Source organism: Rhinolophus ferrumequinum, chromosome 5 (genome assembly GCF_004115265.2).
Source record: "Rhinolophus ferrumequinum isolate MPI-CBG mRhiFer1 chromosome 5, mRhiFer1_v1.p, whole genome shotgun sequence".
Taxonomy (NCBI): Eukaryota; Metazoa; Chordata; class Mammalia; order Chiroptera; family Rhinolophidae; genus Rhinolophus; species Rhinolophus ferrumequinum.
The window spans coordinates 55,853,216-55,878,299 of NC_046288.1; the positions used below are offsets into that span (position 1 = coordinate 55,853,216).

A 25,084-nucleotide genomic window follows, 5' to 3' on the forward strand; every position below is an offset into this window, starting at 1 on the left:
TTTAGCTCACATTTTCTCTTGTAAGCCTTTCCTGACATTTTTCCTCCTCACTCCTCTCTTCAGAGAAATTCCTTCTTCTGTGTTGTTTTTAACACCTTGTGCACCTGTCATATCTGTCTTTATCAGGAGATTGTATGCCATTCCAGAGCAGGTACTGTGTACTTAAAGAGCTCAAAGTCTAGTGGGGGAGCCAGAGAAGAAAAATAGCTATGATAACACAGCATGATGTATGTATGCATAGATGTAAACATATGTAAATAACTTATGGTAGGAGTATGCTCAGAAGCTTATGAAAGCACTGAGGAGGGCTCCAAACTCGGAGTGTAGGGCTAACACAAATCTTGGAGATGGTAATGTTTAAGCTGAGTATTGAAGCCTGATTAGGGGTTAGTCTGGCAGATAAGGGGAAGAATGACTATCATGTTAAAGTGTGGAGGTATTGGAGAGTGTGTTACTTCCTGAGAACTTCAATTTGTTGGGGTATTTGTAGGTGTGATTGGAGAGGAGACTGGAATCAAATCATGAAACGCGGTGTTGAATGCCATGCTAAGAGATGGATATAGTATGATGGGCTAAGTAAAGATGACGAGGCGTCAGTGAATGTAAGGAGGAGAATGGCATGGTGAGATCATGGGTGAAGGAGGGCCCACTAATAGTAGTTTAGCCTTGGATTGGAGCCCACAGCACTGGAGGCAAGATCGTTATGCCATCACTTATTTAACCAATCCCGTATTGATGGACATTTAGGTTGTTTCCAAATTTCTATTTAAGGTTTTTCATCAGATGAATTTGGAACAATTAATAAATTAATGTTTTCTTAAAAAAAAAAAAAAGCACAGTATGCCAAGCTGACAAATGCCTCACATAAGTCGCAAAATGATTCCATTTTTTAAATAGTTATTGTATGGCTCAGCTCATTATATATCAGTGACTCTTTTAAACCTAGAGATTTTGATTGCTGAAAGAGGTACTGATGGCTACATTAAAATTGTGTAGACCAGGGGTATCCAAACTGCGGCCCGTGGGCCAACTGCAGCCCGTGATCCATTGTTAATTGGCCCGCAGCAAATACCAAAAATATATTTAGTTTACCTAAATAAACCAGGTGAGGCAATACGTACTTCACCTCGAGTGAGTGGCCCGGCTGTTTGTGTATTTTACCGCATATGGCCCTTGGTTGAAAAAAGTTTGGACACCCCTGCTCTAGACTTTTGTGATTATTGCACAGTAAACTGGCAAAAGATTAGAGTATCATCTCCTCAGCTAAAACAAATATGATAATTTTTAACTAAAAGGAATACTTTAATGTGTTTCATTATATCCTAATGAGTTTTTACACTATGAAATCAGATGTCTCATAAATTTTCTTTTTTTGAGAGAAAAATTTCTAGCATTACTTTTTTTCCAAAACCTTGTCTAACTCTCTTAAATCTATGTCATTGATTACTTCCTTTTCTGTATCCTTTATATATATATCTGTTATTAAGACATCTATGCTTACTTCTGTCTCTCTTTACTGAACTGTCTACTTGAGGATGAGGTATCTTATTGGTATCTTGTTATCTTGTTGTCTTTGTATCCACAGTCCTTAATGTAGTACATTAGATGCTGGAATTTTTCCTCTAAGTCACCCTTGAAATCCTCATTATAGCTGGCATGTCATTGAGCTCTGACTATGAGATAGGTGCTGTTCTAAGTACTTTATTTGGATGTTTTCATTTAATCCTTCCAATAAACCAGTGGGTAATTTCTATATGCACTACGTGGGTTTACTATTTTTTTAAGAAAAGAAATATCAGTGCTTGCAACTTCCTCTGGTTCAATTTAGGACCTCCATTTTAAAGCAGAGAGAAACTGAGTAACCTGCATAGGTCATGCATTTATTTCCTAATGGTAGAGCTGGGACCCCAGCAGTCTAAGTCCAGCATCTGTGCTCTTAACCCCTTCTCTAGAGTGCACTGATAAGTGAACAACAGCTCACAAATAAGAATATTTGTTAAGGTATTCATATTATCCTATTTGTGTTTATAAATTTTCCTCATTTCTGCATTCGGAAATTTCCAAATCCACAGAAGAGTTGCAAGTATAGGATCAATAATAACCATATACTCTTCGTCTGCAGTTGTTAACATATTACACATCAGTGTTCATTTTTTTCTATCTATTTCATTGAGCCATTTGAAAGTAACTTGCGGATATAATGGCACTTTATGCCTAAATACATCAGTATGCATCTTGTGAGAACAAAGACATTTATTTACAAACATCAATATTATCACACTTAACAAATATAACATTGATATGCTAATATTATGTAATAAACAGTTCACATTTAGATTTCCCCAGTTATCCTAATAATGAGTTTTACGATTTTTTCTTTTTGATCCAGATCCAATCAAGTATCTCATATTACATTTACTTGACATTCCTCTTTGGTCTCCTTCAGTTTAGAACAGTTCTACCACTTTTTTCTTCTTTTTGACAGTGACATTTTTGAAGAGTCCCTAATAGAATGTTTCACAATCTAAATTTGTCTGTGGTTTCCTCGTTAGATTCAGGTTAAACCTTTTTTGCAAGAATATTACAAGGTGACTATATGTTATGACATTCCCATTGCACATAATGTCTGTTACATTATCGGTGATATTAATTTTATCACTTGATTAAGGGTCTTTCCACCAAATTTTTACACTGAAAGTCACCTTCTTTTTTAATTAGTAAATAATCTGTGAGGTGATTGAAACTGTTTGAATAGCCTGTTCCCTAGCCAACTTCCAACCACTGAAAATTTGAACATCTGTGGATAATTTTTTGGTCAAATTATGTCAGTGGTGGTTGTAAAATTGTGTTTTTCAAATTTTATCATTCCTTCTGCATGTTCACTGGCATTCTTCTGTAAGAGGAGCTTGGTCCTCTTCTTTTTGGAATCACTTTGGAGCCATGGATTCTCTTATGATTCAGTTGTTATCATTTACCATCCTTATTCTTCTTGGCACTCAAATTATCCCAAATTTGGCCACTGGAACTCCTCCAAGCCAATTCCTATGTCCTTTACACATGTTTTCATCATTCTTTGAATTAATCCTTGCTTTTTATCATAGCAGAATATCCCAGACCTTGCCCTGATTCCATTTATTGTGGAATAGTATTTAGAAACTAAGATCTAGGTGTTAGGTGTGCTCATTGCTTGCTACTGTTTATCTACTTAAACAAACAAACAACCTACTTCACACTTCCAAATTAATAGTAACATTTTCTTCTGGGTTTTAAAAGTCTCATTTGGCATTAATCTAGGTTCCACTCATATCACAATGGAAACCAAAAAAATTCCAAATCAACTGAAAATGACAACACTCTTCAGAAGAAGACTTTTCAGTGAGAAGGGGTAGTGCTTATTTATGATAAATAAAAATTGGCTTGAGATACAGAGATGTAGATACAGGCACTTAATTTCTTTGGACTACTTCAGGAATTAAAGGGTAAATAGTGAGAGATGAAATAGGAAATATGTCTGAATTGGGTGATCCCAAAGACAAAAATGAAATAAGTTGTCAGACCGCTCTTGGGAGACAACATTATAGAGATCAAAAACCCTTATTTATTTTAACTCTGTGCTCTAAATTATCAATCAATTGGTTGACTTAATATTTGAATGTAGTTCAAAAATAGTTTAAATTCTATGTAAAAATGATGTTGGATAAACTGTGAGAGAGAGAAAACAGTATAGATGTAGCAATACCTCAGAAGAGATAACAATTCCATACTACAGTAATGGTTCAGAATCTGGGATCAGTACAAAACAAGCAAGGCATTTATGTTAAAATATTCTGGCAAGGTTACTTTAATTTTCTTAAAATTATACATCGCATTCTGAACGGCAACTTTTCCTTCCTGGAAAAGTAACTTAAATACCTTTATGCCTCTGATTACTGCTGGTATTCTCTACCCCTCTCATCTTTTCCTGCTAAGTGTTTTACTATAATCTCACTCTCCTCCCGTCTAATGCACTCAAAATGCTGGGCTTTCGGGCCTTTTCCTGAACACTAGAATTGCTAGTGGATTGACCATGGAACTGGGATAAGAAATTTTTACTGAAATCAGGCAAGTCACTTCACCTTCTGTGTTTTCACTTGTCTACTAGTAAAATGAGGATAATGTCAGTCTATATCCTGCCTTATATGGATATCGTGAGGATAAATTTAATCAGTTGTAGAAAATGGTTTTGTATTCATGAGAGCATTTCATGGATAATATTTTATAGTGATACCAGTCAGAGACACTTTTTATTTCAGTTTTTACTGCAGCAGGAATTTAGATTTGAAAATACAATAATCAACACTAGAATACAGGATATTAGGAAAGCTGGAGAGTTGTTTTCCTCTCGAAATCTTGGAATCTGTTGGACATTTTTCCTTTGGATTTTGTTGTACCTATGATATGGAATGGCTGAAGACCCTTTGCAATGGAGACTTATAAAGTTCTGCCTCCATTCCTTCCAGGATCCATTAATACAGCAATGAGTTGTTTCATGATTCTTTTTAGCAACTTTCTGTCTTCCAATTGCTGCCAATTGCTCTTTGAAAAAGATATTCCTCACTGTATACTCCTATTTGCCTCAGACAAGTTTGTCCATATCTGAGTTCTCTAAAATTTGTTAGATACAATGAGAGCTTTCTTAAATCTCCCAGTTTTGTATCCATTCATTTTTCTGCCCTTCCCTTGCATATGTCTGTGTCACCTTTGTTTCTAAATTACATACCGTGCTTCCCTGAAAATAATACCTGGCCGTACAATCAGCTCTTATAGTAAAATAAGACCAAGTCTTATATTAATTTTTGCTACAAAAGACACACTATTTATAGTAAAATAAGACCAGGTCTTATATAATATAACATAATATATAAGACCAAGTCTTATATTAAGTTTTGCTCCAAAAGACACATTAGAGCTGATTGTACGGCTAGGTATTATTTTCAGGGAAATGGTATCCTGGAAGATAGTCCTCTTTGTTTTGCTTTCAGTTGTGCCATGTCTGAATGGCAACATGGTGTAGATTGAAAAAGTTACAAATGCTTCTTAGGATTCTAAAGACAATCTTATTTACATTAAGACAGTTCTTCTCCAGTTACTAACAACTGGGGTTGAGTTGGTTTTTCTCTTGTCACTTTCCAGAGCCACCATCTGCTTGGGCATCTCAAAATGCCTTATTTATTCAAATATTGGCACTTGACTCCCAGTGTGATTAGTTTACGTAAGAAATATTATATAGAACTTTGCTATGGGAGTTTAATTTTCCCCTAACATTTTATAATTCACTATCAGCTTCAGAATACCTTGTCCAACTCTCAGAACCCAAGTTACATCCATTAGGATGAATTTTTAAGAATGAAATTTTATTAGATTGTAAACAGAAGAGGTTTGGATGTGTGACATTAAAGAGCTAAGTTTGCTTTGCCAGTTGAAACTTGTTTCTTTTTCTAGTTGAAGTAATGACTTCGGGGTTATTTTAAGGGCACTTTGGAGATTATGCTGCAGGAATGTGAGGGAGTAAGTTTTGAGTGTGATTTACCTGTTTTGGTTTAATTCTGGCATCCAATTTTGGGGTTAAAAAATGTGTCATTCATTCACAGACTATCTGTGATCCTCACCTGACTTTTATGTACTGAGCTGCTAACCCATATGTGGATGTCAGAGGACAGTGGATTATCAAAAATGGCCTAAAATTCTTGTTCCTGATCCACAGGAAGGTCAGAGCAGCGATGCTGCTTTTTCTGATGAACCTGTACCAACCACAGATGCATTATTTCCTCTAAATCAAGTGTCTCATCTGTTTTTGATGTTTTTAGACCATTCTAAAATGGACCACTAATCCTTTCTATCTATCTAATTTATCTATCTATCTATTTATCTATCTATCTATCTATCTATCGATCGATCGATCTATCTATCTATCTATCTATTTTTATTTTTCCTGACCTGCTATCCACAGCAGGTTGTAAAGGTTGATGTGTGCTGACTACTGAGAGCTCCTATTACAGTGGAGTAGGCTATCAAATGGTGAACCAGTTTACGTAGAAGTTGGGAATCATTTTTTCTCTTATCTCAAGATGTATTTTCTAATCTAATTCTTTAGATATAGAAATGAAGTTTTTTAGACACTTCTATAGTTACATGGTATTGTAGGTAAAAACAAAATTTCACAAATTGTATTTCTTTGCTAGGATCTGCTTATCACATTTCTATGCTAAGGATGTATCTAAAGAAGACATTTGGTGGCTTGATGATGAACACACATCAGGTCTAGATTCCACAGCCTTGCGCTCAAGGATAGTCAGTTAGGAATTGTATTTGGCTGCAAGCAACAGTGACACAAAGAATAGTGCCGTAAATTGCTGGGATGACAATGTAGCGTTAATATTATGACTTGCTCTGCCCTCTTTATCATTCTCAAGATTATGGTCCCAAAGTGGCCTCTGTAGTTCTCCATGACTTCTATATTTCTCAAGAAGACAGACAAAACATAACAGTTAGGGTCTTTCTAAGTAGCATTGCAAACGTCCCACCCAATAACTTCTGCTCACATATAATTGTCCAGAATTTAGTTGCTTGGCTACTCATATCTACCACGGAGGATAAGGAACTGATAGTTTCCATTGCTGACTCATTCCCCCCTTAAAAAGCAAAAGCAAACAACCATTCTATATTAAAGAGGAAGGGAAAAACAGTTACTGGTAAGCACTCAGCAGTACCTGCCATTTATGACTGCCCTAGCCTGTCTTTTGATCTCATTTGTTATAAGCCCTTCGCGTGGCAGCTCCACTAGAACACTTGGCACTCACAGAAAACCCCTTTTCATTGTCCTTCCCCCGTACTTTGCTCATATTCTCAAAGGCTTTGTCTCCCATCTCAATGTCTCTGCTTCTTACCTGTAAGGCGCTGCTCAGATCACATTTCCTACAAGAGGCCTTTCTAGAACTTGCAGTCAGTTATTATCTGCCCCATCCCATCACACACACCTTTCTGCTTTCATCTCATCTCTCTATCATAGCCCTTGTTAAGTCAATATAGTTTCACAGTTAATTTTTGTATCTTCTGAGACTCTCACTCCCCCCAAACACTTGCCTCGCATAATACATTGTATATAACAAATGTTCAATACATGTTTATTGAATTCCATTGAAGACTTAACGCCAGCAAGGAAATAGGAGAAAGTACTTTTGTGTAACATTTTTCAGAGTTTTCTTTTGGTAAGAGAAAAACATTAGTTATATGAGCATTCTGAGTATCCTATCCCATTTAAGAACTGTTGGCTAGTATGGAGGTCGTGGGTTAGTTACTTCAGTGAGTAGTCTAGAAGTGCAAACAGCCGTTTGACAATACTGACTCTCTAAACATGGAGGAAACATTAACAGCATTGATCTCATGGAATGTGTGCATTTGATGTGCCCAAGATGAGGACACTCCACTGAGAACAAACAACGAGAAAGGGAGGGGGACAATAAAAACGTTTGTTCCTGTAAAGCACCTGAAAGTGCTATAAATGGACGTCACCAAGCTGGTCAGGGGGTCAAAAGGCAATATGACCTCAGGCCTCAGGTTTAATTATTTAATAAACTGTCTTCTTCTAAAGAAATTTTTTCATGCTTTTAGAAATATTTTTCAATTCCATTTATTTTGGGAGGTGATGGCCTTGACTTATATTTAATGATTTTGAGGTGTTTATTTTTTTCTTTTTAAGTATGGCACTCTGGGTGCCTCGGTGATACTTGATTCATTTAAGTTGTACTTATATAGCGTAATTGTTAAGATATATGGAGCATTTTTTTAAGATTAAAAAGTTTTATATTTAACTTGCTTTTCTTGGTGATGGGACCTGAAAATTACATAAAGAATGGCTTATTTCTGGGACTTGTTTTAAAATGCATATAAACCATCTACTGGGTGTACAAAAGACTGAAAAATAATATTGGAAGTCCCTCCTAGGTAGTTCATTTCTTCTTAAGGATCTGAACAAAATTGCTTCCCTTTGAATTTCATGCCATGTCTAAAATCAGATTTCAGAAAATGTCCAAGCACATTTCTCTGCCATTTATATTTTCCACTCTGCTCATCCTTTACTTCTGCAAGCGTTTTAACTACCTACTGAGCAGCTCTGTCTAAAAATTAGTAGTGGCACAGGGTCCAGTTGGAGTGACAAACAGGCAGGAAAGACCTGAAAGTCAAATGGCAAATAAGCCCGTGGAGTACCACGGGAGGGAAGGGCTAGTGCGAGTTGAGTGAGGATATGGAGAAAACACCAAACATAACATGCACATCAGGTTCTCAGGAATATTAGGATTTTGAAGGAAACAAGTTTTGAGAATTTTCAGAAACTGGGAGCACGTCGCAGAATGGAGAACAGCTAGGGCTGATATGGGAAGGAGCAGCAGTCAGGGACTAGAGAATTCAGGGTCATTGTCAACCCCATTCCCTTTGGTCTTCAAATGTTTCAGCTGTTCACTCAGTGGTTCCTGAAGCTGGTCTCTTCTTGTCGCAAACACAAAGCACGCTTTCCTCATGTCAACTAGACTCTCCAGTTCATCCTATATATCATCACCAAGCTAATATTCCCAGAATTTTGATTTTTATCAGGAAATTTTCCTGATGGTGATAAACTTTCCATTTCCTATAGGTAAAGTGTATATTCCTCAGTCTGAAATTGAGGGAGCGTCGTTATCTGATACCACTCACCTATGATTGTCTACTTCTCTCTCTTCCATCAGCATTTACCCATTTCTTTAGCTTGAAAAGACTACTCATTGTCTCCTAAATAAGTGATGGTCTATTTTGCTACATAGTTCTTACCGTAAATAATATTCGCCCTTTTCTGTTTACCCATGCTTCAAGATCCAACTCAAGTCTGTTCTAGAAGGCTTTCTGTATAAATGTACGTGGATATGCTTGTGTGATAATTTCGTCACAAATTCCACACATGCCACACATTTTGCTCACAAATAAGTGTTGTCTTGAATTAAAAACGTGATTATTTTGTCTCTTCTTCTAGACTGTAATCTCTTTGAGACCATTGACCACTCTATACAATGATTTTTCATCTATTTTAGTAACTGGCACAGCACCATACACATATTTGGTACAGAGCATGGTTTCTCAATGTGGCCCTATCACATTTTGGTCTGGATAATTTGGGTTTTTTTTGGGGGGGGAGGGACATCTGAGCATTGTAGGATGTTTAGCAGCATCCCTGTATTCTTACCCACTAGATGCCAGTAGCATCAAAACCAAATATCTCAGTGTGACAACCAAAATGTCTCCATTTATGCCACGTGTCCCATAGAAGGCAAAAATACCCCCAACTGTGAATTACTGATGTAGAATAAGAAGAATAAATTGTAACCAGTATTTTGGCAAAAATCAAAGACTATGAAAAGACTTGAGGAATGATTTTTACTGTTCTTAGGGGTCATGAGGGAAGACAAACTCAGTTGATGGAAGATAGTCAATGTAAAATAGAACTTTCTGTTTGCTGTGATAGACCACAGAAAAGCCATTATAGATTGATGAGCAATGCAACACACCTAAGATTAAGAAAGAACAAGATGACAGAGGTATTCATATGCTAAAGTTCCAAAAATATCATTTTCGTTTTTATTTCTTTTTGAATCACTTAATGCTTAGAAATACCATTTCCAGTAAAATAAGTGTTTCATTATTTAACTGGAAATTTATCTGGAGTTCATACATAACCAATATCTTCGGATTAAGAACAACTTTTTTTGAAGTGTATTTGAGAGAATGAGTTTGAAATTATAGGTGTAGGTTATTGTAAAGTTATAACTGTTGACCAATATCAGTCAGGTTTATGCATGGTCTTACATATTTTTCTTGACTATTTGGGTATTGTCCTCAAGTTTAGCAAATTTTCCAGCCCCAAGTGATGCGCACACACATATATAACGTGTGTGTGTGTCTGTGTGAGAAAGTGTAGCCTAGACAGTGCTTACCACTCCAAACAGTGATTTTGGATATTTCTGCTACTCTCTTGTAAATTCTTAGGTTATTCTTTTAGTATCAAGCTAATACATGACATTGATACTATATGGTTGATGTGCTGCTGACATGGAAATAATGCATGATATCCTCTTTTCACAGCTGTGTGCCAGCCACAGTGCAAACATGGTGAATGTATCGGACCAAACAAGTGCAAGTGTCATCCTGGATATGCCGGAAAAACCTGCAATCAAGGTAGGGAAACAGTGTGACACCAACCATCATAAGCTCCCTCTGTTCCTACGTGATAGCAAAATTTTAAGTTCTCAAGCCCAATTCTTCCATAACTATTGTTCCACACATGTGAGCTGCCGTTAGCTGACACATTAAAAAATATAATAATGTTACATCTTTTAAAATATATTTCATCAGAGGACAGTTAAAAGAATTCCATCCTCTTATTTGTATTCACTGCTGACAATTAAAATGTATGCTGGAGAAGCGAATCGCAGCAACAGTAATTTTAGAAGCCTTGCATTCTGCTACTCCTTATTCATCCACTAACTACGTAGTAGGGAAGCCTTGGCAAATTGTGAGCCTACTAAGACCCTGGTTAGGTGAAAATATTTTAATACTCAAAGTCAGGTAGGAAGTTTGACTTGAAATTTTGAGGTCCCTTCAAAGTCTGAGTCCTTCGATTTCGTGATTAAATTCCCTTCAACTGTTGACCAATTGCAATGTTCCTCTGAGAAATAACGATTTTGATTAGCAAGTTATTTTTAATTGGCATCAGTTGCTTATAAAAGCAAACATTTATTTAGTACTCACAGTGCCCCAAGTATTTTATATATAAAATCTATTTTCATCATTACAACATTAGGATGTAGAATGTTATTTATAATTAAGTTTTAAATAACATATAATAATAATGTATTATTTCATTTTTCATTTGAAGAAATATCAGGGATGTTAAGTGTCTTGTCCAAGTTCATAAAATTAGTTGGTAAAAGACGTACTAGGTCAACTTAGAGCTATTATCTATATAATTCACGTTTTTTTCTACCAGTTTAGTTTTAGATGCAGAACATATTGGAAATGTGATCCTCTGACACATGCTAACAAGGCTGACAAGGCTTGCTTGTCTTTTTAATTAATTTTAACCCAAAACTTTCTTCCATTAGGAGTAAAAAAAAAACAGAAGTAAAGAAAAGCTCCGATTAGGTTTCACCTAGAATATACAAGGATAAAGAGGGTCAGTTTTTTATTTATTTCTAAAAACAATGCTCCCTATCATTTACATGAAACAATTATTAGGGGTCTGACTGCCTCACAGATACTTACTTGGCCCCATCTGATACAGAAATGATATTGTTCAAATATTCTTATTCTTCAATATCTGATACTCCTTGAGGCGTGTGATGTAAACTTGTGATTTATAGACATAGTTGTCACAACAATTCAGAACACTGATGTTTGAAAGTACATCTGATTGTTTCTGTACTGTCAGATGAAAGTCATGCTAGTAAAACGTGACATATCCAATGGTAGGACAAGCTCTTATTCTAAAGTGTGTTCTAGATTATCTGCTACTTGATTGTAACTGATTTTTTTCCAGTACTTCCTTTCTTCTTCTTCTTTTTTTAAATTAAAGTTTATTGGGGTGACAATTGTTAGTAAAGTTACATAGATTTCAGGTGTACAATTCTTTTGTAATATTTTTTAAGTTGGAATTTACCTAAAATACTTGGTTAGTATTTTTTAAATAAGTGGGGTTCTTATTATCTCAGTTTACTCTTTTAAAAATACATTTGATTTTTCTTCTTTAGTCTAATTTCTCAAGTAGCAGCATGTTCGGTTCTGATTGTTGAAGTATCAGTGTTCATCTTAGAGTCCCAGCATGCTTCTTTTTTTTTTTTTTTTAAAGTAATGAACATAAACCATCAGAGGTTTCATTAATATGTCAGCACCGTAAAACTTGTTGTCCTGTTGCCAGGAATTTATACAAAGAAGATTATTGAAAGAAGCTACTGTTGAGATTGCAGAGAAATTCATTTAAATTGATTTGCAGGAGCTGCATCAACTTTAAAATGCTTCAAAGATACTAAAGCTGTTATTGGAACAAGGATTCATCTCTGGGTATCTCTTATTTTCAGAAAACCAGTTTACCAAGTACTTTTTTCTGTAATACATATCTGAGTCTCCAAAGAAAAATAGAAATATACTGAGTTGAAACCTTGCCTCCTAAAACTATATTCCTTAGGGGGAAGAGGATTTCATTAGTAGCAAAATGGAATTTTACACCTGCAAAAATAGCACTGACACTGAAAATGTCATTTCAAATCCAATCATGAATATAAAACTCCAGCTTGCAGTAAACCTATTTGTTTTAATCATCTCTCTTGTTGCCTTCCTTACCAGAAAAGCAATTTGGCAAGTTCCTGATGGAAAGCTTTATATTCTTTGAGAGCAGGAATCCTTTGTGGTGCCTCTCTGATTTCTGGGTTCCTGAAAACTATTATTAAAGTGACTTGCATATGATTAGTGCACATTAAATAGTTATTAAGTGAATGACTTCCCTATAATGGCTCTTGGTCCTAAAAGCCCGAGGAGCTTGAAAGCATTCCATGGAGTCCTCTGGTACCTTAGACAGTCAGTGTTTGAATCCATGGATGGTGAGAGCGGCTGCCGTGAGTGAGCTGACTAAATGGGAGAACTCTGAGATACCCCCTAGAAATGTTGTTAGAGAAAATTGTCTGTATCTGCTACATATCAAATTAACGTACTCTTTTCCGGGACTGTGCATTTTAATAAAGTGGAAAACACTCCTCAGAGATATGGGGAATTAAACAGGTTTCTTTTTCCTTAAGGATGGAACTGTCAAGAAGAGGTACCTTGAAATAATTTCACAGAGCTGGAAATTAGCTTTTGATTAAAAGTAGGGTATAAGGCAAGTATCTGCTAAAGATTTTGTTGCGAACTGTGTGCTTTAAGAACTCACCCCTTGGAAACTTGCTTGGCTGAGTGAACAGCTTGAGTAAATGACAAGCGCTTAAGAGTACTTTTAGAGCTGTCTGGGGAGCAGCCAGAATAGCAGGGCAAGCCCACTTTGGAACTGGTTTAATTTAACAGACTGTCACAAGATTAGTTTAATCTGCTGTTGGAGGCTTGCTCTTCCCCCTGAGTCATTTTCTGGATTTGCTATAGCTGGATCACATATAAAATCATAGGCTTAGACTAGTTATTATCATATTCTATAAGGTACGTGGTACCTTTCACGGTAGTTGAAGTTCTAACCCAAACTCTGGCAAGATTTGCTTTTTTCCGTCTTACTTTTCCTTGTAATTTTTTCACGCATATTTTCCCCCTCTTTGAGTCTCTGTACCCATACAAGTCTCTTTTTCCCTGAGCCAAAAAAAGGATACTATTATAGATAATCTTTTTATAACTTTCCCATTAGGGAATGATTTTTAGCATGTAATATATCATATCATTGCATATTTTTTAGGAATGAAAGGTATTCTTTTGAATTCACAGTGTGCTTTATAATAATTTCAGAAGAAACAATTTATAAACATCAATTCCTAATGTTATGTTTCATGTGTTGAATTCTTTATCCCAAGAAAAGAATCAGAGTCTTATAGCAAAGAACCAGACAGCCAACGTTGGTGGACTAGTTAATCTGAGAGTTGATTGCTTTCCTTAGCACAACAGCCTAAGTGCTTTAACCCTAATATTAAGGTAGTTTCTTATAGCCTTACCTTTTGAAGGATGTATGATTTCAATCCCAGAAACCAATCTTCATTTAATTTGGAAGTTTAACTATTAATAATATGATTAATATATTAAGACACATTAATATATGATTAATATATCAAGACATACTAATATATGTCTTGAAACAGGATGTGATTGCCTTTTTGACTCTCCACTTTTGAATCTCACCCATCTTATAGTATTTTGGTAAGGTAGTAATGGGAACAGTTACCATTTTTTGCAGAAAGCTTCTTAAATATATTATAATTAAATGTGACCTAAATGTAACATAAGTTCTTACATTTGAAAGAAAACATTGATTATGCTATTTATTTAAATAAGGTCTTTAAGCAAATCATACCTTGGTGCATAATTTTGGAGCATTTTAAACTATTGCATGACATTTAATAAGGAAACAGTCTTAAGTTGGTCATTTAAGACCTCAGTATCCTTAAACAGAGCACACTGATTGTAACCGATACTTGTATAATCTGGTTTTCTTTTCCAGTTTTCTCTTTGTTGACAACCCAAATCATGCTTTTAAAAATGACCATTTCTTTTTTATTTTTTTGTGTTGTTTTTTTTTAATTGGTGTGAGAATGAAGGATTGCTAACTTATAATGATGTTTTGGGGAATAAAGATGACAGTGATAAGTTTTAAGGAAAATAGGAATTTAAAAAACCAAGAAAGTGAAGAACTAGAAACTAATTTTTGTAAAGTAAAGGATTCTTTTGGAACTCCACCAACTTTATGCCATTGTTTAATATATACTTATAAAGATTTTCAGGGCTAAAAATGACATCAGTTCAAAGTTGACTCTTATTACCTTCTTCCTGGTGTGAAGACGAGCACTTCTACCCAACTCCTCTTGACCAAGGCAGTGAACAGCCTCTTTTCCAACCCCCGGATCATCAAGCCACAAGTTTACCTTCAAGGGGTGAGCGTGCGTTATCTCAGGAGGTCTGCTCCTCCCACTTGCACGGCTTCCTGCAGTTATGTCACTGGTTGCAAATGTTCTAAGACAAGGCCCAGAAGCGCCCAGCCTCAGCATCCTGAGCATGTGGAACGAGCAGCAGGACTTGTCTCCTGGTGCTGGTTCTCTGTGCTCTGAAAAGCCTGGAGCCTCCGCTGTCCTTTCACTGCATCAAGTGTCATTGCTTTTCTTCTTCTCCTCTGTGTTTCAGGATGTGTTAAAAAAAAAAAAAAATCAGATACTGACATAACTTTCGTTTTTATATGTAGGTAGTCAGGAATTCTGAAGCAACTGAGATCGGCGGGGTTTTGATGGCTTTTACTAAGTAGATTTTAGAAGTAATCAAGTCCTCCACCGCTATATTTAGGGTGTAGAGTCTAAGGTTACCTGGAAATGAAACCATATGTTAGCTTCCTTCTTTTAGTGTACATTTTGTAATATTAGAAATTCTAAGTTCTGGTTCCAGTACAGCCCTTAAGTAGCCATATGATTGTGAGCAAGTCATTTAATGTGTCCGGGTTTTAGCAAAAACAATTAGTAATAAGAGGAGAGTAATTCCTACCCTATTTGCCTGCAGGGTTGGTGTGAGAATAGAAACACTAAAAATAATCGAGTCTTCATTATGCTGGAAAGTTTTGTAGAGAACTTAGGTGGCAGCATGATTTTACAATTCTTCTAAATGACTATCCCTCACCCAATAATTTAGGAACTTAGAATGATATAATTAACAATGTTTAAATTATTAATTACTGTCTCTGCTGATAGGGAACTTAATGCATTTGTACATCTCCTGAACAAAGAATTAGGGCAGTACTATTAATTTCAGAGTCATTGATGTCATTGTTGTTTTTAAAGGATAAACGTTATGGCAGTTGACATATTGGCATCTGCTTGCCTATAACCTCCACTTTAGTCAGATAAAATGTAAAGGCTTAGATTTCTGAGACATCGCCCAGTTTAAGCCTCAAAGGAAAAAAAGTCCAAGTGCATTAAACAAATGTAAGATGATTTTCTCTTAAAAAATCCATTGGGTTCCTTTATTCAATGAATCTCTTCCAGATTTTCAAGCTACTTTCAGTGTCTGCATGCTGATACAATTTCTAGTTCTTTTGTTTCCTGAAGTGTAATGACAATGCTACGCAGCTTGCATTTATGTTCTGGACCAGCTCCTCTCTTCCTCCCCCCTCCCTACCCAAGCTCCTGAATCCACCAACCTGCTTAAATATACTCCTGGCTTATAGATGCTGTTTAAGAATATATACTTAATAGTGAAAGCATTTGAATGTAAGTAGTTTAATTGTAAAGTTCTGTTCTCTGTGTGGTAAGACAGATAAAGGATAGAATTTATGAAATGTTTTATTATCTTACAGTTTATATTACATTTTAAACTTCTAGAGAAAGAGCAAGATTAAAGTAAATTTAAGACAAAACACCAAAACTTTTCTTTCCTGGTTTCTTTTATCAACTTTTAAGATTAACTTGACAAAGTATGATCAGGAGACTTTTCATGTTCTTTACATTGTTCCACTTATTATAGAGCATTTACTATAAATTGGAAGCATCATTTTTGTATCTCTGACTTAATTTGCTAGCAACACGAGAGTTACTAGCTCTGTAGTCCAAGACATGTTGGAATCAGCCTGTATTAACTCAGTGTTATAAGGCATTATGTCAATAAGAAAATAAGGTACACAAATCATAGACTAGAAACCCTGAAGAAAATTGAGGAAAAAAAGTTCATCACGAGGATACCAGATCCTTTAAATCTTCTGAAAACGCCTGCTTTAGCAGAAGTCTGATATTTGGTAGATACTGATAATTATGGATTCTTGTAGACTCCTGTTTCTTAATTTCTGCAGTGGGATTTTTAAGGGTCATTGGGAAGTTTTGAGGTGCCACCTGCCTGCGGCAGATGAGGCAATGATGGCAGTCACTGGGCACGTCAGCGCTAGCTCACTGTCAGGGAGAGTCAACCGCTCCATCAGCAGCTGGTCGAGTATGGCCTTCTCACATTGCTTCCAGGGCATTTGCATATTTATGTGTCAATGACAGTAAAATAGCCAACAAATATCTCTACCTGTTGAATGCTCCACGTTTATTTCCTTTTCCATATTGTGTCATAGAGTGATTCCCAGCTTCTTTTGGCATTATGACATCTTATTAATTTTTCATTTTCTTAAAATTTTATGATTCTTAACCCCAAAGGGCTTTTTCCCATGGGAAGGGAAGGATACATTTGGATTGAAGACCACCAGCAGCCCCAGTCTGAATCAAGGAAACTCTCAGAGCAATCCTAAGGTGGCCTTTATCAGCCAGGACTGGAGCTGCCTCAGTGGGGCCTCAGCTTTACTCCATGGTCAGAGTATCTGAAGAAATTTCCATCAGCATAAATACTCCTTGTTTATGAGCTTTCTGGAGCTATAAACATTTGACCAGTTCCTATCAGGAAACCCACAGACGTTTCTGTGGCTCTTTAAAAACAAACCTAAGGGTCCTTAGTTGACACATTTTTATTTTATATCCATCGATATCCTTCCCTTGAGATACAGAATTCAGTCTTACTCTATTGTTTTGATGGATTGTACAATTTTATTTTTGCTTAGTGCAGAAAAATATTTAAAACTCAAAGCCTTTCTCTAACAATGTACTCAGATTTAAATATTATTTACTATAATCTCAATCAGGGATTTATCAAAGCCAGGTGTGACTCTGCAAGGACATATTAGGAATAATAATCAGCTCCTAGGACATGAGAAAAGATTCTCTGACTTTAATTTTTAATAAATATTGAAATATGAGGTAGAAGAATATGAAAAATGGAGTGAATGTCGTTTTCCTCCTTGATTTAAAAATTTTACTTCATTTAACATGAGAAATCAAATTTTTGTGGATACTATAATCTGCAAGGCACCATCTTGGAGGAAATTTTTTTTGAAATATCTTAAAATGTGTTTCTGTTTTGAATACTCTTGACTGGGCAAGAAACAATAAAGCATAAAATTGAAGAAAGCATAGGAGATGACAAAGGTGTGTTACTTAGTCTTCTTGGGCTTTGCACAGCTAGAGATCTGTTTATAGTTGTGTTAAGGTTACTAAGTTCGAAAGTCAGTAAAATATTTAGAACATTTGAGACGCAATAATTATTTGGTGGTTTTAAAAAACAATGTAACTTGGTAGTTTAATTAAATTAACTATATAGATTTCTAATAAATGAGTAGGTCAGATTTAAATTTGATTAGATTTGAAAACAACTTGCCACTAGATTTATCTATATTTCTGTTTTGATGACATAGATTAATAGATAATTAAATTATGCTAATCAGTGCTTCTGCTGGCAGTTCCAGACAAAATAAACATGTGGTCATATTTCTTTTTAATGAAATCTGTATTTTTGGCCATTACTGTTTCAGTGCTTATATGTCATTATGAGTTTTATGTTCACTTGAGGCAGTGTTTAACTTGGGTTGGAAAATTCTCAATGTGCTATTTATTAATTCATTTCATATTGATATTTAAACCAGTAATCCTAAAATACATAATTATAGTCCATTATGTATTATTCATTAGTATTTCCATCTGCCCTTCTTAACTGCCCAATGAATGAAAGTATGTTGGAGGGTTGTTTTCTTTTTAAGTTTTTCTGTGACTTGAATGCATTACTAAAGTAGGAAACTGAAGGTTCTTCTTTAATCTGAAATTAGTATAGAACCTAAGATTGAACAAGAAAAACCACAATAGGGATCACTCTAATTCATGTAGCTCTTTGAAAATACATCTTTCTTTTGGGAAGGTCCAAGCAGTTTAATGTTTTAAAATCCACATACTTTCCATAAACTAAAATAGGCTCACATAGTATCTTCTTTAAACAGAGACAGGAAGAAATTAAAAGATGATCATGTCAGGATTGAATCTAGTAGAACCCAGATATTTCTGAGAACATGGGAGTCAGATAGATGAGGAGTTAGCATGGTCTTTCTAGGGATAATGAGGTAGGCACAGCGTACTCTAACTACTAATAACTGCCCTTTGTGGACAGAGATCACATGTACTATATACTTTAAGCTCCAGAAACTCTCACAGCCTCCTCACTGTTATAAGGCTTTCAGTCACTTTTGATAGAAAACTCTTGGTGGTCCCTAGTGTAACTGGCGTTCAAATGAAGACAGTGATGAACAAGCTCTATCTCTTAGGGAAACAACTGGTTACGATAGTTCGACCTACTTTTCTCCTTTGTTTTTAACTGTAAAGAAGTATTTTAAATGGTTTACACTTGTGCTGAGGCTTTGTGATTCTTCTCCTTCAATCTCCACTCTTTTCAGACCTAAACGAGTGTGGCCTGAAGCCGCGGCCTTGCAAGCACAGGTGCATGAACACCTATGGCAGCTACAAGTGCTACTGTCTCAATGGATACATGCTTATGCCGGACGGGTCCTGCTCAAGTATGTCAGGAATCTTAACTGTTTTATAAGTGCTTTGGGCTTGATTTCTTTCATGCTGTGCTCCGGTAGTGTGCAGCTCTCCTAAACAGGATGTGTAAGTGTGTGCTTGCATGTGTGCCTGAGGAATTGAAAATCAAAATAAAAGTTGCCCCTTTTAGATAGTTAGCATTCTTTTACCATGGGTGCCAATGTTAAATTGATTTGGAAATGGTACTTAGCACAAGAATAACACAACTAGTGTATTTTCTAATGGTTTTTTCCCGACATGATTTTCCCTGTCTTCTATCTAGGCATAGAGCTATTCCAGCTAGAAAAAGAACACTAGTGATTATTTGAGGACTTTTGTGCTACCCATAAAGATGGAGACTAAACTGTTGGTAGAGAATCCATCAAGCTCGTTGATTGATTATAAGCCATTCATAAACACCTCTTCACTTTATTTTACATTTCTTTATAACAGTCTACTAAGTTATGTCCCTTTTCTTAAAAAAAAAAAAAACTACTTCAAATGAAAAGAGTAAATGATTATAGTAACATAAAATTATGAATGGTTTTTTATGTGTGTCTTTATAAGAAAGAAATGCATGGTGTTCCCTATTATCATTTGGATGTGTTTATAAAATGGATAGTGCCTTAAAATTCTCTGTAGGCTAAACATTGAATTGAGGTTGTGTTGATATGATATTCAACAATTGATGACTTGATTTTAATTTTTACTGAATTATCAATTAAGTTAGCTAATTACCGATCAGTTAATTATTAGTTATCTCTAACTGGGCTGCATTTTATAAAATAAAGGCTAGCTAATTTTATTTAGTATTGCATATTTAGCATGGAACTTTTTGGAATGAGGGGTGCAACATGTGGCAGTGACGCTAGAATCCTCTAACATTGTACAACTCATTTGGAAATCTCCTGGCATCTCTAGAGAAATTTAATGGGAGGTTAAGACAGTTCCATGGATGTTTTACTTAAGACCAGCACTTGCATGAATAATCTGGAAAAATACCTCTGTTCTCCACTTTCCTTGGCCACTGGAGAAATTTCCAGATCATCCATGTGAGATAAAGTTTTACATTTGTCTTTTAATTCCTCAAATGCATTAGGGGTCTTTCCCAGATGATAACTGAGCTGGTTCACTTCTGAACCCCTGGGGGAGAAAGCCTTTCTGTTCCTCCCCTTATTTTTGACTTTCTGTACACTGTTGAATAATTGAGGCCTTTTGGTCTTCATTGTTGATTCAGTGTCACTGATTTCAGGACAAGGAAAAACCATAGTTATTTCAGTTACAGAGTTTGTTCTCTGAGTCAGCCAGTCACACTTGTTCCAGGTGCCCGTACGTGCTCCATGGCGAACTGTCAATATGGCTGTGATGTCATCAAAGGACAAATCCGGTGCCAATGCCCCTCTCCTGGCCTGCAGCTGGCTCCTGATGGGAGGACCTGTGTGGGTGAGTTGTAAAATCAAGCATCTCTGTCAGTCGCATGTCTAGGAAACAGAAGAAAGTAAAAGGTGATGGAAATAAGAAAAAAAAGGCAGTTACTTATATCAGCTACTTAGCTATCCTTCAGAAGATATCAGATGTCTCAGAAGAGGACATCTCTCTGTGAATGCACCATGTAAATTGTGTTTTCCTAAAAATGAGGGACCAGAGGAAGCTTCAGGCAGAGGCAATATAGAATTATAGTTAAGAGTCTGGGCTTTGGTTTCAAACCTAGCTCTGCCATATGCATGCTATGTAACCTTAGGCAAGAGACTTCCTTTCTTTGAGCTTGAGTCTTGTCATCTTTAAAATTGGAGTAATGGCACATAGAACCATTCTGAGGATCAAATGAGCTCATGTGTGGAAAGATCTTAGCATGGTACCTAGCATGTAGTAAGTACTCAATGAATGGAGATATTCGGTGATTCAACAGACATTTATCAATAACTTTCTGTATTCGAGGCATCATACTAAGTGCTAGGATATACAGTAATGGAAAAGCTGACACGATTTTGGTCCTCACAAAGCTGATATTCTAATGGGGAAGACAGAAAAGAAATGAGTATCCAATAGAATTACAAACAATATTAAGTCTTAATATGAGGTACTAAGAGAGAGAGAAAAACAGAAAGGGTCTATTTTAGAAAATAATGGTCAAGGAAAGCCTTACCATAAGACCTGGACCTTTGGCCACACGAAGAATCAGCCAAGCAGGAGGAAACACTGCGGGCACTGCAGTGAAAGAGAGGGTGTTCTGCCTGAGGTCTTGAAAGAAAGAGGGCCACTGTGGCTAAAGTAGAGTGGGACTCTGAGGGTCGGTGGCTTGAGATACAACTGGTGAGGTCGGTGGGGGCTGTTTATTGCAGGGCCTTCAAGAACGTGGTGAGGGATGAGGATTTAATTCAAAAAAACAAGTAGAAACAGTAGGAGAGTTTTCAATGTGGTACTAATCTGATTTTATGTTGTAGTAAAATCTTTTTGATGGGTGACTGGGAATGCTTTGGAGGGGGTAAGATTGGTTGGGAAGACGTAGGTTTGGAGGCTTCTGACAGTGTAGCCTGGGAAATGGTAGCTGAGATGAGGGTAATGGCAGTGGATGAAGAGAACAGGAGACAAATTCCAATAATCTTTCAGAGTTAGAATTAACTGAGCCTGATGATTTAGGGTGAAGGGAAACAGGGTTGTCAAGGGTGACTCATGTTTTAAGTTCAAGCAACTAGGTGGGAACAGGTGCAGTATGTGCTGAGATGTGGTGCAGGAGGAGGGCAGCCTGGGTTAGGAAGATGAATTGAAATTTCGAGATGTGGAATGTATGTTGCCTGTGGGGGCAACCAGCTGGATAATGTTTATGATGAGTCGCTGTGTGCCAGGCAACTGTTTGCAGTTATTTATTTAAACATCCACTTCATCTGAGCATGCTATTGCTCTTCCTAAAATGCAACTGACTTATGTTTCTAGACGTTGATGAATGTGCTACTGGAAGAGCTTCCTGCCCTAGATTTAGGCAGTGTGTCAACACTTTTGGAAGTTACATCTGCAAGTGTCATAAAGGCTTCGACCTCATGTACATTGGAGGCAAATACCAATGTCACGGTAATGAACCCCAGGCATTGCTTTGTGTTGTTTCTTCCTATGGCACGGAAAGGCCTCTTCATTGTGCTGATGACTGGGGTGCCAGGGGCAGAGGAGGGTACTGGCAGTAAACAAACAGAAATCCATTTCAACCACTACTAGCTCTGGATGCCCACACACTTTATTTCTTCTGTTTATCTGCCAATTTTACATGGACCTTCACACTGCAAAAAAAACCATTTTTTTAAACTGTATATTTATTTTTATGTCATCATATTTATCACCCAAATAAACTTTTCTTTCCCTACTTCCTGATGCAGATATAGATGAATGCTCCCTTGGTCAGTATCAGTGCAGTAGCTTTGCTCGCTGTTTCAACGTACACGGGTCCTACAAGTGTAAATGTCAAGACGGCTACCAGGGCGATGGCCTGACCTGCATATGTGAGTAATGCTTGTCTCCCAGTTCTAAATTCTGGCAGGAAATACAGGATCGTTGAAATGCCATTACTAGGGAAGATAAGGAACAAGATTAATTTATGAAAGAAGTATAATTTTCATAGTTGGTAATATTAGTTTGTGTTTTCTACAGATAATAAAATCATTTGTTCAGGTGTTTTGAAAAATTAAAGACTCAGTAATACAGTCTACTCTTAAAAGCATTTGATTCCTTGACTAAAATCTCAGTAACTTTGCTTTAGCTAGAAAGAAATTTTAGAGCCCTCCAGGGAATTTAATTTTCTTAAAAATCAGAAATAAATTTTGTTTGTCATTAGCATTAGTTTTATGATGGTGGGATAATCTGACTATATCATACGTTTTTTGTTCTTCTGTTTTATGCCTCCTAATTCTACTACTAAAAAAATCATTCCCATATTTATCTATTTTTCTCTACATTTAGGATTGTTTTGCTTTTTGAATTTTTTTCTGTTTGGCATATGACTGTATTACTACATAAAAATGAAAAAAATACCCTCTAAGATGAAATTTTCACAAACCAAGGGCCATAATTTAGCATGCATTTCATGTAATAATAGATAATTTTTTAAATTTTTGGAGTGAAATATTTACTGAAAATCATGGAGCATAAAATCAAGGGGATTAAAGGATTTTTGAAGGGTCATGTAGTCATACTCCCCCCAGCAGTATATTGTACTGGATTAAATATTAATTTCTCATGGTGAAAATAGTCAAGGGAAAAGATTCCACAGATAGTCTTGGTGACCACTGAAAATTTATTTTAAAAACTATTGTGTAAATTAATAAGGGGGAAGGAAAACTAACTATAAAACAATAGGTAGAACACTTGAGGAAAATGTTTATGCATGAGTCAAATTTATATAAAGTATGGAAAAGAAACGTATTAGTCTTTAGACAATTCTAAAGATGATTTTATAATATATGTATCATAGGGACACTTAACATAGATTCTCTATTTTTTTCACATTTAAAAAAATTTAAAAATCATTGCATTTTAAAAATAATTGCATGAAAAAAATCTCATTGATTGCTGTTTCCACTTTACAAATACTTATAACTTTTTTTGTGTTTGAAGTAATATATACTTATTACAGAAACACCAATATAATTTTTGCTTCCATTCACAGGATAAATATGTATCATATATCTATATCTATATATCTGTATCTATATGTATATACACATATGTATTTGTTATTTGGAAACCAGCATGAGTTACAGTAGGGGAACATTCTAAATGTGAAAAGTAAGCCTAGTTTGCACATATTTTGATGTGTTTGTTTTTTATTATTTGATGTTTTACTTTCTAGGAAGAGATGGTTACACACTAATTTAAATATTTTGGCTCTTTAGATATTCCAAAAGTCATGATTGAACCTTCTGGTCCAATTCATGTACCACAGGGAAATGGTACCATTTTAAAAGGTGATGGAGGACACAGTAATTGGATTCCTGATGTCGGAAGTACTAGGTGGCCCCTGAAGACACCATATATTCCTCCTGTCATTACCAACAGGCCCACTTCTAAGCCAACAGCAAGACCTACACCAAAGCCAACAACATGGGCTACCCCACGCCCACCCCCACCCCCACCCCCACCCACAGAACTCAGAACACCTCCACCATCACCAACCCCAGAAAGACCAACCATCAGACTGACGACTGTAGCACCAGCTGCTACCACATCTCCAAGACGGATTACAGTTGACAACAGGATACAGACAGATCCTCAGAAACCCAGAGGAGATGTGTTCAGTAAGTCATATAAATGTTAGCACATTTTTCTGAGTTTTTTCTAGTTTTCTTGAGGTATAGTATAATTGGTATACAGCACTGTGTTAAGTTTAAGGTGTACAGCATAATGGTTTGACTTACATATATTGCGAAATGATTACCACAACAAGTTTTGTTAACATCCATCATCTCATATAGATACAAAAAAAGAAAAAGATTTTCCTTATGATGAGAACTCTTAGGATTTACTCTTTTAACGACTTTCCTATATACCATGCATCAATATTAACTATAGTCATCATGTTGTACATTACATTCCTAGTATTTATCTTATAACTGGAAATTTGTACCTTTTTGACCACCTTTCTTTTGACCACCTTTATCTAATTCCTCCTTTCTGCAGCCCCACCCCTATACCTCTTTATTTTATTTTATTTTTTTGCTTCATTTTATTTATTTATTTATTTATTTATTTATTTATTTATTTATTTATTTATTTTTATTAGTTTCAGGTGTATAAAACAATGTAATAGACATTTATCATTTATATCCCTCACACAGTGAAAACCCACCTCCCCCCATCTACTACACCTCTGATATCGCACACAGCCATTACATTTCCACTGGCTCTATTCCTAGTGCTGTACCCCTGCACCTCTGGTA

At 36.0% G+C, this 25,084-nt stretch overlaps 1 protein-coding gene across 7 annotated transcripts in view; it reads left to right on the forward strand.

Annotated features, from left to right (window-relative positions):
• Positions 1-25,084, forward strand: part of NPNT (nephronectin) — a 77,379-nt gene that overhangs the window by 23,404 nt on the left and 28,891 nt on the right. For 3 of the 7 annotated variants that reach the window (XM_033106098.1, XM_033106097.1, XM_033106099.1), the window contains 7 exons: positions 10,150-10,242; positions 14,586-14,678; positions 19,034-19,153; positions 20,484-20,603; positions 22,095-22,229; positions 22,529-22,651; positions 24,041-24,442. In XM_033106098.1, the coding sequence (XP_032961989.1) occupies positions 10,150-10,242; positions 14,586-14,678; positions 19,034-19,153; positions 20,484-20,603; positions 22,095-22,229; positions 22,529-22,651; positions 24,041-24,442 (1,086 nt within the window). The remainder of the gene's footprint in view (positions 1-10,149; positions 10,243-14,585; positions 14,679-19,033; positions 19,154-20,483; positions 20,604-22,094; positions 22,230-22,528; positions 22,652-24,040; positions 24,443-25,084) is intronic. The other 4 variants (XM_033106101.1, XM_033106100.1, XM_033106103.1 and 1 more) reach the window with 2 other exon arrangements.